The 13,034-nt window shown below is 41.8% G+C and overlaps 1 protein-coding gene across 1 annotated transcript in view; it reads right to left on the minus strand.

Annotated features, from left to right (window-relative positions):
• TMCO1 (transmembrane and coiled-coil domains 1) overlaps positions 1 to 12,997 on the minus strand; it is a 39,833-nt gene extending 26,836 nt beyond the window's left edge. Inside the window, exons 1-5 of the mRNA XM_025927817.2 lie at positions 12,780 to 12,997; positions 12,310 to 12,387; positions 8,124 to 8,183; positions 2,126 to 2,172; positions 278 to 345 (exon numbers count right to left, since the gene is read on the minus strand). Coding sequence (XP_025783602.1) covers positions 278 to 345; positions 2,126 to 2,172; positions 8,124 to 8,183; positions 12,310 to 12,387; positions 12,780 to 12,849 — 323 coding nt within the window. The 5' untranslated portion in view covers positions 12,850 to 12,997. The remainder of the gene's footprint in view (positions 1 to 277; positions 346 to 2,125; positions 2,173 to 8,123; positions 8,184 to 12,309; positions 12,388 to 12,779) is intronic.
• Between the last annotated feature and the right edge of the window lie 37 nt (positions 12,998 to 13,034).

A 13,034-nucleotide genomic window follows, 5' to 3' on the forward strand; every position in this document is an offset into this window, starting at 1 on the left:
GTGTAAAAGGGCATGAACCCTATGATATACCCTTGAATAACTAAAAAAAAACCATAAATGTGTGTATGAGTACATATATGATATGGAAGACAGAAAAAGAGAAAGAAAATGGGGCAAAATGGGTGAATTTGGATAATGGATATATTATTCTTGTAACTTTTCTATAAATTTCAAATTTCAAAATAAAGTATTACCCAAAAAAGTTAACTGCTCACACATACACACACAGAGACAACAACAGTGATGTAAGACCATGTTATGATTAAAGTTTACTCACATGGAATTGAACATTCCCATTAGGGCAGTAAAACAAAAGCCAATTGCAAACATGGATTTCATTCGGACCTGTAAAAAGACCAACAATTGTCATTTCACACTAAAGAAAACTGCCACTAACGCACACCCTCAAAAATTTTGGTTTCATGTCATGTTTAAAAGGCCCTTCACGGCAAAAAGTTGTTTACTGGCTAATCCGCCCTCCACCTCCAAGCCCTTCTCCTTGTCCCCTACTGATGAATGGTATAAGGGTAGCCGTGCAACCCAATTCTGGCCAATGACTTACAAGTACTGAATGGGATTTTTAAAAGGGATGAACTTGGCCAGCATCCCGTTAGGCCTTTTGCTCATTCTTCTTCCTCGGAACGAAGAACATAACACCTGAAGGTAAAGCACTATCAAATAACCGAACAACCATGATCTAAGAATGGCTAGATTCTTAATCTAGAGTCCTTAATGACATTACTAACCTGCCACACCAGCCCAGGACTGCCAAACTCTGGACTTCTTGAGCAACTAAACAATCTTTATCTATTTAAGTCATTGTTGGTTAAGTATTCTGTTCCTTACAGCTACCTTCTTACTTAGTTACATATGCGGTAAAAGTATAAGTAATCAAAAGATCAGAAAAATGTAAGATTAACAGTTGTTATCTCTGGGGGCACCTGGGTGTCTCGGCTAAGCATCCAACTCTTGATTTCAGCTCAGGTCATGATCTCACGGTTCGTGAATTTGAGCCCCGAGTTGGGCTCTGCACTGGCAGTGCGGAACGTGCTTGGGATTCTCTCTCTCTCTCCCTCTCTCTGCACTTCCCCTGCTCGAGTTCTTTCTCTTAAAATAAATAAACGAACTTAAAAAAAAAAAAATAGCTGTTATCTCTGGATGACAGGCTTATCAGTAATTTTTCTCTCTTCTTTCTGTAGTTTCTGAATTTGGTGTTGTAAACATTTATGATTATGTCAACAGAAAAGTTATTTTCAAAAAGATGCACTTCTGAGTTACAGCTTTAAATTAGTAAGAATTTTAAGAAACGGAAGATAATATAGCAAAGGTCTCTCAGTAAGCAAAGGCAACTGTTGCACAGTTCAGATGTCCTGTGTTAAACATACAGAAATTAAATAGAAAAATTAGTCAAGCCACATAATTAGCCTACCTATGCCTTAGACAAGCTTGAACAAACTCTACCGTTTACAAATAATGAGTAAATGGGTAATAAAATCACTTGTCTTTACACTTTATGGTGTGCCTGACACTCAGGACAAAAGGCCTCTAAAGAACAAAGGCAACAATAAAGGCCATCTCTAACGCTTCAACTCAGATACTGGGCTGACACAGGTCACCAGAAAACCAAAGACTCAGCAATGACATGAGAAAAGCAAAAGAAAATAGATACTTCAGGGGCACCTGGGGGGCTCAGTCAGTTAAGCATCCGACTTCGGCTCAGGTCATGATCTCATGGTTCGTGAGTTCGAGCCCCGCGTCGGGCTCTGTGCTGACAGTGCGGAGCCTGCTTGGAACTCTCTCTCCTTCTCTCTCTCTCAAAATAAATAAATAAAACACATAAAAAAGAAAACAGACTACTTCATTTAAAACACACGGGGGAAGCTATCAAGAATTGTGTGAGAGGGACAAATTATGAGCTCCAGAGAGCCCAGAAGAGTTCTTCCTACTACTGAAATCAAAGTTTAAGCCCAGGAGCATATTTTCACTTCTGTCTGGCCCAGGAACTCCCAGGACATTATGGGGTAAATTTCTCAAAAGGTAAGTACGGTGTACTTAATGCAAATCAGGGCCTTTTGCTAAAAAAATATTTTGTAGTTTATCACAAAATTGTACTTAAGACTCTTACCATCGATAGGTCTCTGTTGTTATTTTTCAGCTTCTCTTCTTGCCTCTCTGAAAAGAATTAATGAATTGGTTAATATACACAATGCTGAGCACAAAGCAGATGTTAAACTGTCACTGACTGGTGACTACAAAAGCACTTCTGTCTCAGTATCACTTAAGAAGATGAGCCGAATACCTGGAACACTGTATATTTTATATTAGCAAACAATTCAAGTGTATCAGAGCACTAAAATATTTCAATTTAAATGAAATAAAAAATTAAAAAAAATTTTTTAATGTTTATTCATTTTTGAGAGAGACAGAGACAGAGAGACAGAGAGAGACAGAGCACAAGTGGGGGAGGAGCAGAGAGAGAGGGAGACACAGAATCCGAAGCAGGCTCCAGGCTCCGAGCTGTCAGCGCAGAGCCCAATGCGGGGCTCGAAACCACAAGTCAAAGTCGGACGCTTAACCGACTGAGCCACCCAGGCGCCCCTAAAATAAGAATCTTTACAGATTCGTTAAAAATTATCTCTGGTATTTAGTGTTTTAACTCCACATTAAGGTATACTTTTACATTACACTGATGGGAAGTGTAAACATAATGACTGCACTTAGGTTTCAAATATGAGTTACTCATCTCTGATGCTTTTCCCCCTTTCAGTTTCTTCAAGAGAGCATAGTCTAGGGGCGCCTGGGTGGCTCAGTCGGTTAAGCATCCGACTTCAGCTCAGGTCACGATCTCACAGTCCGTGAGTTCGAGCCCCACATCAGGCTCTGGGCTGATGGCTCAGAGCCTGGAGCCAGCTTCCGATTCTGTGTCTCCCTCTCTCTCTGCCCCTCCCCCGTTCATGCTCTGTCTCTCTCTGTCTCAAAAATAAATAAACGTTAAAAAAAAAAAAAAAAAAGAGAGAGCATAGTCTAGAAAATAAAAGCCAACCAAGATAAACTTAAAATTCAAGTTCTTTCATACTACAGACTAATCACTCCACAAATAAACATAGTTTTATAGGTAAGTCACTTAGAAAGCTAGAAAATTTGACATAGATTTCAAGAAAGTTGTTACACACACACAACCCCAACTGCTGAAGAAGTCTCAAGTGTGCGCTAATGCCCTTATTTACCATCTTCCCATCAACATAAAGGGTTTCATGGTTTCTATGAAGAAACCGAGACCCTGCGGAGGGTAAGTGACTTGTCGGAGATCACATAAGCCAGGCCTAGATCCAAGTTTCCCAACTGCCAGCCCAATATTCTGTATATACACTATGCTATTGCTCTCTTTGATCATGTATTATTATCACCGGGATTAATTTATCCAAGAAATACTTATTGATTACCTACTACATGCCAGGTACTTTTCTGAGCAGTGGGGATACATGAATGAGCAAAACACACAAAAATCCCCACCCTCCCGGGAAGATTATAAAATCAAAATATAATATCCTCTAAAATTAAAAAAAAATCTACCATTAGAATAAAGTGGCCTGAGGGCTAGCAAATTTGGATAGAAAAAGGAAAGGAGGATCAAGAACAGGCCTACAGGAAGACTGGCCTGCAGACCGGACCGCAGTTTCCCAACAGTACACAGTGGGATGAATATATGATCTCTTGCCCTAAACTGCTCGTATCCAGTTTGTTCTCCGTGGGAGGAAAGGATATGGACAGGAGACAGGGGGATGCTGCAGGTATATGGAAGAAAATAAACAAAAAGCAATGAAGCTGAGGTCTATCTTGGGGGAAGGAGCTCTTTTTCTATCCGGGTAGTCCTCTTACAACATAACAAGACATTTTTAAATTGTGGGGTTAAGGACTGGGGTATGAGATGATGAGAAGGTAGGCTTAAAATAACTAGAGATGGAAGGGACTACTGCTAAGAAATTTTAAAAAGTTACAGAGGGGAGCCTGGGTGGCTCAGTCGGTTAAGCATCCGCCTCCGGCTCAGGTCACGATCCCACGGTTCATGGCTTTGAGAGAGCCCCACGTCAGACTCTGTGCTAACAGCTCAGAGCCCGGAGTCTGCTTTGGATTCTGTGTCTCCCTCTCTCTCTCTGCCCCTCCCCTGCTCATGATCGGTCTCTCAAAAATAAATAAATGTTCAAAAAAATTAAAAATAAATAAAATAAAATAAAAGGTACTTATAAAAGGCACTTATGCTAGAAACCTGGGCATATCCCTGACTCCCTACTTTCTCATCCAAACACCACATCCTATTATTAATTTTACCTCATATTTATGAAACCCTCCCCCTGCTCACCTCCTTCCTATCACGTCTGAATGAAGATTTCTAACCCCTCTTACCTATGTTGTTTCAAGTCTCCCAGCACGTCTCACTGCCTCCAAACTTGCTCCCTCAAATCCACCTTCCACGTAGCTGCCTGTTAGATCTACCCACAAGGCAGAACTGACCAAAATTGTGATGCTCTCGCGCTTAAAATTCTGGCATGGCTTTTCATCCTCAAGAGCATGTCCCAGCGTCACCTGCAAGTCGGCCGTCTGGCCCTGCTTATTCTGCAGCCTCATTGCTAACCCCCTCCCCCCACCCATTAAGTTTTATGTTCCTGCAACACCAAACACCCTCTATATGAAGTTTTTCTCTGGATTCAACGTCTTTGTTCATGAAGTCCTTTCTACTTGGATGACAAACTGTCCCAATTTTCCCTGGATCGTTCTCATTTTAGCTCTGAAAACCACACATCCCCAAAAACTCCTCAGTCTTGACCAACTGGGATTTCTACCTAGAATGTTTTATCCTGTCCCTATCCAACCCCTTCCTAGTTAGCTAGTACTCAACTTTTAAGCCTCAGCTGTCTCATCTCCTTTTGAAAATCTTGATTCCTTAGTCAGCATTATTCTATGGAGCTTCCTACAATATGAAAATATTCTGTATCTGTGCTGCCAGTAAAGTAGTCACAAATTACATGTGGCTCCTGAGAAAAGAAAATGTGGCCCAATGTGATAGAGGAACGAAATTTTAACTTAATTTAATTAATTAAAAAAGCCAAACGTAGCTAATGGCTGCTGTACTAGACAATGTAGTCTTAAGACACTGGATTAGGGGCACCTGGGTAGCTCAGTGGTTGGGCAACCGACTTCAGCTCAGGTCATGATCTCACAATTCGTGAGTTTGAGCCCCGCATCGGGCTCTGTGCTGACAGCTCGGAGCCTGGAGCCTGCTTCAGATTCTGTGTCTCCCTCTCTCTCTCTGCCTCTCCCCCACTTGCACTCTGTCTCTCAAAAATGAATAAACGTTTAAAAACAAAAACAAAAAGACACTGGATTAGCAGTCCTTTCTTTATGCTTCCAGAATATTCCATATACATCTTTATCATTATACTCACTGAATTTGTACATTCTGTTATAATGATCTGTTTCTATACCCATAAACCCAACTAGATGGTAGGCTCTTGGAGGACAAGGAACCTCTATGCCTTCTTCATCTCTGTATCCTTAGTAACTGGCATGTAGTTAGTTGCTCAACATTGTAGTGTGTGCTCAACAATTGTTTCATGAATGACTCAGCAATATAATAAAAGTTGATCTGAAGACAAAGCATACCAAAAACCCTTTTCTAGGAAGAGTAGTCCTTTATGATAAAGCTGGTAGCCTAAAGAGGCAGAAAAAGCAAAAAGAGCCTCAAAGTTGAGAGCAAACTAAAGCGACGGTTTTTCTGAAGCTCTATTCCATTTTTTCCAATTATGTCCAAACAGAAACTATAACCGTAAGTATTGTCAAGGTAGGCTGTATGGATACATGGCTTAACAAAAATATAGCAACACAGGTATATGAAACATGCCAACACTACTATAGTTCTTGAAGATGCTTCAACTCAAATTGTTATTAAGTACTGACCATATACAAATGAAGCAGTTTTAGGTGGGTTTTAAATAATTCAGAAATAAGTTAATATTCACTTGATTTTAGAGGAGGTAAAAAATGCTAATTTCTTAGATGTTTGCTTCACTCCTGCCTAGCTCTGATAAATTCACGGCCGAATACGATCAGCTGTACAAGATGCAGTCAGATGGTATAGAAGCTAAGACTAATTCTCATTAGTCCTACTAATGAGGCATTTTACTCAGGGGCAAGTAACAGCTGATTATGTCTGAGGCTGCCTAAAGGCGTACGTTACAGGAGCGCCTGGGTGGCTCAGTCAGTCGAGCATCTGACCTTGGCTTAGGTCATGATCTCACGGTTTGTGAGTTCAAGCCCTGCATGGGGCTCTATGCTGAACTGTTGCTCAGAGCGTGGAGCCTGCTTCAGATTCTGTCTCCTCCTCCCTCTGCCCCTCCCCCACTCACGCTCTCACTGTGTCTCTCAAAAATAAATGTAAAAAAAAATTTTAAGGTGTGTGTTACATACTCCACTGATTCCACTTTTCACTAGGGACCATTCCCAACAGAACAGGACAAAAAAGACACATATAAAAAGGTAAAGCTGATTTTTAAAAAGACGCCTTGGGGCACGTGGGTGGCTCAGTCGGTTAAGTGTCGGACTCTTGATTTCAGCTCAGGTCATGATCTCACGGGTTCGTGGGATCCAGCCCCGTATTAGGCTCTGGGATGACAGCGTGGAGCCTGCTTGGGATTCTCTTTCTCTCTCTGCCCCTACCTTGTGTGCACACTGTTTCTCTCAAAATAAGTAAATAAACTTAAAAAAAAAAAACAACATGGGGGCGCCTGGGTGGCGCAGTCAGTTAAGCGTCCGACTTCAGCCAGGTCACGATCTCGCGGTCCGTGAGTTCGAGCCCCGCGTCGGCTCTGGGCTGATGGCTCAGAGCCTGGAGCCTGTTTCCGATTCTGTGTCTCCCTCTCTCTGCCCCTCCCCCGTTCATGCTCTGTCTCTCTCTGTCCCAAAAATAAATAAAAACGTTGAAAAAAAAATAAAAAAAAAAACAACATGTAAAGTGCTTACTTCAGTGTGCTGTAGATGGTTAAGTACTCAATAAATTCTGACTACTAGTTTATTTACTTACATTTTTATTTAACTAATTCACACTAAAACTTTAAGATTCAACTAAAACATTATCTCTTCAAGAAAAACTAATCCCCTAGCTTGGTTTAAATACCCTTTCTCTTTACCTTTATAACACTCAGAATATACCCCTACAAAAGTGTTTCCCATACGGCATTGGTCGGTTTTCCCTCTCTGAATGGACTTCTAATAGAATTTTTTCTACTTTTGTTTCTGTGGTGCTGACCAGAGCACCTGAACCAGAGTAAGTTTACAGCAGCGTCCTGCCACGGAGCTAAATGAGTCAGCCATTTAGAAACCATCAGCTACACTAAATTCAAAAGCTTTAATCAGAACAGGACGGCAGCATAGTCCATCTTGATAGAATTCTCTCCTAGGATATAATTAACAGCAGTGACCTAGGCAGAGACACAGTTTCTGAACCAAACACACAGTTTCAGTTTTTTCCTGATTTCAGAATAAAGAAGTATCATAAAGTATAAATACAAATCATATCTCATCACTTATCTTTTCGGAACAGAATTACGTTTTGAAATTAAGTTCTGAAATACGCTGAAAAACCAAAAACAGGTATTACTCTCCAGATCAGATAAAAATTACGCAGCAGAAAATTTCCTACCCCTGGTGGATTTCCATCATTAGTCAATTCTCATTAAGGAAGCCATGGCAACAATACAAGTTACTCAGACTTAACTGGAAATAATGTCAGATGTGAAAAAAAATACACTTTTATCAAACTATGCCAAGAACCCTCAGCCAAGTTCAAAAGCTACAACGGTCAGCATCATTTTACAAAAACTAAAATTTCAAAGCTAAGAGAAAAAAGTAGCAATTGCTTGAACTTATCCTATAAAATGGACAAGAGACAATCAAGGGAATGTATTCAAGTGCTTTGTAAACCACAAAATTATACAAACATGAGTTACCACTGTTAACAACTACATTATGTTTTCATTACCTAAGAATTTATTTTTCTAATTTAAAATTTTTCAAATTTCCAAAATTTATTTCTGGTAAATTTTGTGTATACCAATAACTCATCTTACCTATTTTCTTCTTTTGTTGTCGACCAGCTGACTCTGTTATTGTTTCCTTCTTCTTTTCCACTGTAAACACAGTAATATGGCAAAAATTAATCATGCATTATGCTAATGAAGGAGGCTTTACCACAGCTGAACCAATGAAAGAAGCTCACAAGAAAGTTACACCTGCCTCTGATTATGGTCATGAGCAAGTCACCTGATCTACTCCCACACCTGGTGGCAGGACAAGGCAGACACAGCAACCTAAGACTAAAACAATACTGTAAGCATCACCAAACACCTATAATGGACTACATAAGGCCACAATGATAATAACTGATGGAACATAATAGAAACTAAGATGGCTTTTAAGCCATCAGCTGAGGGTGATTGCCTCAGGTTGAGTCTAAGCATGATTTTCAAATTCTGCTCTCTCAGAGAACTACGGTTACTTACAGTTCATTCTCATATTCACTCCAGAAGGTAGGGATTCATTCATTCTGCTACTGGTGCCAAATAACAGGCACTGTTCTGGGTAGATAAAAAGATAAACATGATCCCTGCCCTCCGAAGGGCAATCTAGTGAGGGCAGACAATCGAATACCAATTATAGTACAGAAAACTGCCACGACAGACCTATGCACAAGGTAGGGAGATCAGGAGAGTCAAAAAAGCTAAGACCGGGGTGCCCGGCTGGCTCAGGCAGCGGAGCATGTGACTCTTGGTCTCAGGGTCATGAGTTCGGGCCTCACGCTGGGCATAGAGATTACTTAAAAACAAACAAAGGGGGGCGCCTGGGTGGCGCAGTCGGTTAAGCGTCCGACTTCAGCCAGGTCACGATCTCGCGGTCCAGGAGTTCGAGCCCCGCGTCGGGCTCTGGGCTGATGGCTCAGAGCCTGGAGCCTGTTTCCGATTCTGTGTCTCCCTCTCTATCTGCCCCTCCCCCGTTCATGCTCTGTCTCTCTCTGTCCCAAAAAAAATAAAATAAATAAATGTTGAAAAAAAAAATTAAAAAAAATAAAAACAAAAAAAATAAAAACAAACAAAGGAAGCTAAGACCAACTTCTTTGGATGCGTTTCAATTAACATGAGGATAAAAAAAGTAAACGTAGAAGTAACCTTTTAAAGAGGAATAATGTGAGGCGCCTGAGTGGCTCAGTCGGTTAAGTGTCCAACTTCGGCTCAGGTCATGATCTCACAGTTTGTGGGTTCGAGCCCCACACTGGGCTCTGTGCTGACAGCTCTGAGCCTGGAGCCTGCTTTGGATTCTGTGTCTCCCTCTCTCTCTGCCCCTCCCCTGCTTGTGCTCTGTCTCCCTCTCTCCCAAAAATAAATAAACATCAAAACAAAAAACAAAAAAAGAAGGGAAGTAACATAAGATTTGTGTCTTGAAAAAATTACTCTAGATGTACCATAGAGAATAAATTCGAGTGGCTGCAGGGAGACCAATGAGGAGGCTACTGCAGTAGATGAAAGGAAACATGATACAAGTTTAGACCACGTGGTGGTGGCAGGACTGGAGGGATGTAGAGAGACTGAAAGTTTTCCAAGAGGAGAATAGTAACTTGAGGGTAGACTGCACATACAGAGGGAGAGAAGAAAGTATTCAAATCAGCAAATATTTATGAAACATTTACTACGTGCCAGTCACTGTTCTAGGTGCGTGGAATATATCAGAACAACAACAACAAAAACCCTGTCCTAGTGAAGCATTTGTTTTAGCAAGTGGAGATAAACAATAAACAGTAACACAATACACAAATCAATCATATATTAGAAAGTGACAAGCACCATGGGGGAAACAATAGAGCAGGATATGGAAAATGAGGAGGAGGAGTGGGAGAAGAGATGAGCAGTTTCAAAGACAGCGGTCAAATGAAGACTCACAGAAGTAAACTTTGAGTAAAGATTTGAAGGGAAGAGGCTTAGCTGAGCAGACATCATAGACATGAACATTCTAGGCAGATGGAAGAGCCAGTAGAAAGGTCCCAGCACAGGAGTATGGCTGATATACCGTGAACAGCAAGCAGGTCAGTGTGGCTGAAGCAGAGTGTGTTGAGAGGAAAAGTGTATCAGAGTAGAAATAGGGGAGGCTCTGTAGGCCAGTGTAAGGACTTTGGCTCTTCTTGAGTGAAAATGGGACCCCATCACAGGGTTATGAGCAGAGATGGGACATGAGCCAAGAGTCTTTAAAAAGGATCATTCTGTGTTATCTTGGGGACAGACCACAGGTAAACAGAAACACCTGCTGGAGACCGTGGCAATAATTCATGCAAAGGATGAAGGTGTCTTGGACTGTGGTAGTTATCAATGGAGGTGATGAAAAGTGGTCAGATTCTGAATGTATCTGAAGGTGGTGCAAAAGTCTTAGATGTGGGGTGTGAGAGAAGAGTTAAAGGTAACTGCACAAGGATTACGGCCTGAGCAAGTAGAAGGATAGACTTGCCATCATGATTGCTACCAAGGAAGGAGGCTTGGAAGTGAGAAACAAGTATTCAATTTGGATATGCTGGGTTTGAAATGTGTATTAGACATTACAGTGTAACTGACCAAACTGAGACATGAATCTTTAAAAATTTCTTTGAGTATAGCTGACACATAATGTTACATTTCAGGTATACAACATACTGATCCAACTCCTTTGCATGTTATGCTAAGCTCACCACAAGGTGAGCTTTTACAGGGATATATGAATCCCGCGTTAAGAAGAGAGAGCTCAGGATATAAACTGAGGTGCCATTGCCAAATATAGCACATGATTGAGTTCACCAAGGGAGTGAGTATAGAGATTAAAAATAGGGCGCCTGGGTGGCTCAGTCAGTTGAGCGTCCGGCTTCGGCTCAGGTCATGATCTCCTGGCTTGTGAGTTCAAGCCCCACATCGGGCTCTGTGCTGACAGCTCAGAGCCTGGAGCCTGCTTCGGATTCTGTGTCTCCCTCTCTCTGCTTCTCCCCTGCTCGTGCTCTGTCTCTCTCTCAGAAAATAAACATTAAAAAAAAAAGAGATAAAAACAAATTTGGAGTCACCAACAATAGGAGGTTAAGAAGAGTAACCAACAAGGAAACTGCAACAGAACGATCAGCAAGATAAGAGCAAAACCTGAAAGTCAAGTGAAGAAAGGTTCACAGTCAAGGTTTCAGGTTTGCACTATCAGAGGCATGGAGGTACCATTCACCACATAGGGCAATACTGGAAGAGGACCGCATTAGTGAAGGTAAAGATAATGAGCTTGGTTTCTATGTGTGGAGGTACATTATCCACATTGAATAAGTGAAGGAGCAGCAAACTATAATTTTAAAAGTAGAAGTTTGGATTCTAATTCTTTGTTTGCTGAGACATTAGTATGTCATTTAACCTTTCCGAGCCTCGATCTCTTTTCTATACAGAGACGGTAATATTTATAGAACCATAAATGGCTACTATGCGGATCAGGTGAGATATTGCAAAGAAGAAAACCCTATAAACTCTTATGAAGACATAAAGGTATGTCATAGAATACAGAAAGTCATAGAAATGTTAAGATACAAAAGTTGTATTTAATCTTTAAAAGGCAGAAAAGGACACTGAAAGCCACATCAAACCTGGAAGGAACCATTCACGTAATACCTCTCGCAGCTCCCTCAGCCGCGTCCTGGAGAATTCCTGCTCTATTTCAAAGACAGCAAACTCTACGTGTTCTTAACCTTCTCCTCAAACTCCATCAACCTCCTCACACATCAGAAACTTGGCTTATCCCTGAAGACACTGCTTACCTTGATACTAATCATAATGACCTACTGGTCTCCAAACACACTTTCTTGTTAAAATGCCCACATTTTTGCACACATGCTCTTTTCTTCACCCCCAATCCTTCCCCCATCTCGTTCTCTATCCAATTTCTAACTACCCAAGGAGGACACCAAGGCCATCTGCGTCACAAACGCTTCCAGGGCTGCTCAAAAGTGAACGGGATCTCTTTTTTAGAACCACCACAGCACATAACAAGTACTTCTCATGTCCCGTAGCACTGCCATTTGTATTACACGTTTTGCATAAAAATATCCAATACTGCACATATCTATATATAGCTCCAATTCAAATCGGATTCACCTCTGTATTCCTATACAGTTTTTGTATCGGTTGGGGCTCCTAAAATATTTACTGTGAACATGCATGCGCTCAATGAACTTGATATATGGGAGCTACAGCTAAAGGCTGTTGCCATACTCACATTTTTTACTCTGTTTTTCCACCTCCGCTTTCAGTCTCTTGTACTTGTCTGTCCTGTACACCAAGACCCAGGTGATGCCTGAAACATCAAAAGCAACACGCTAATAGAGAAATGTGTATAACGCTCACAACAAACTTATTAGTGGGGACTGCTGGGTAAGGAGGGATTTCAACTTTTTGCTTTATATTTACCAGCAGTTAACTTTTTTCGAATGTTAAGACAATGGACTCTTCAACCAAAACAACGGAGACATGATATGAAGGTGTCTCCACAAATACGCAAGTGAAATCTACCCTAGCGACCCCTCCCGCTCCTGTTCCCGAGTTACCCCGATTCCCTGGATGAGCCCTCCCATCCCAGCCCTAAGCAAGCAACGCTCGCGACCACTCCCTTGGTGGCCCGACGGTCCCGCGCCTTAGGATCCTTCCCCTCGGAAGCTGATCAAACGTCAGAGAAGCAGCCGCTCTCACCCTCGGCGAGAAGAGCCGTGCACACGGAGATAAAAACGATGAGCAGCGTGTCCGCGAACATGGTGCTCATCTTGCGCTTTCCTCTCTGCACTCCCACCCGCCAGGGGGGAAGCGCTCGAGAGCCAGCAAAAATGAAGCGAAAACGGCTTCCCTAGATTTCAAGACCACCGAGCAACGCTCTCTGACAGCCCGGAGCCACACTTCCGCTTCCGGGACACGGCGCCGGAAGGGCTACTTCCGGAGAGTTGCGTGGCC

The sequence above is a fragment of the Puma concolor genome, chromosome E4 (genome assembly GCF_028749965.1).
Source record: "Puma concolor isolate L17-30 chromosome E4, mPumCon1.1.hap2, whole genome shotgun sequence".
Lineage (NCBI taxonomy): Eukaryota > Metazoa > Chordata > Mammalia > Carnivora > Felidae > Puma > Puma concolor.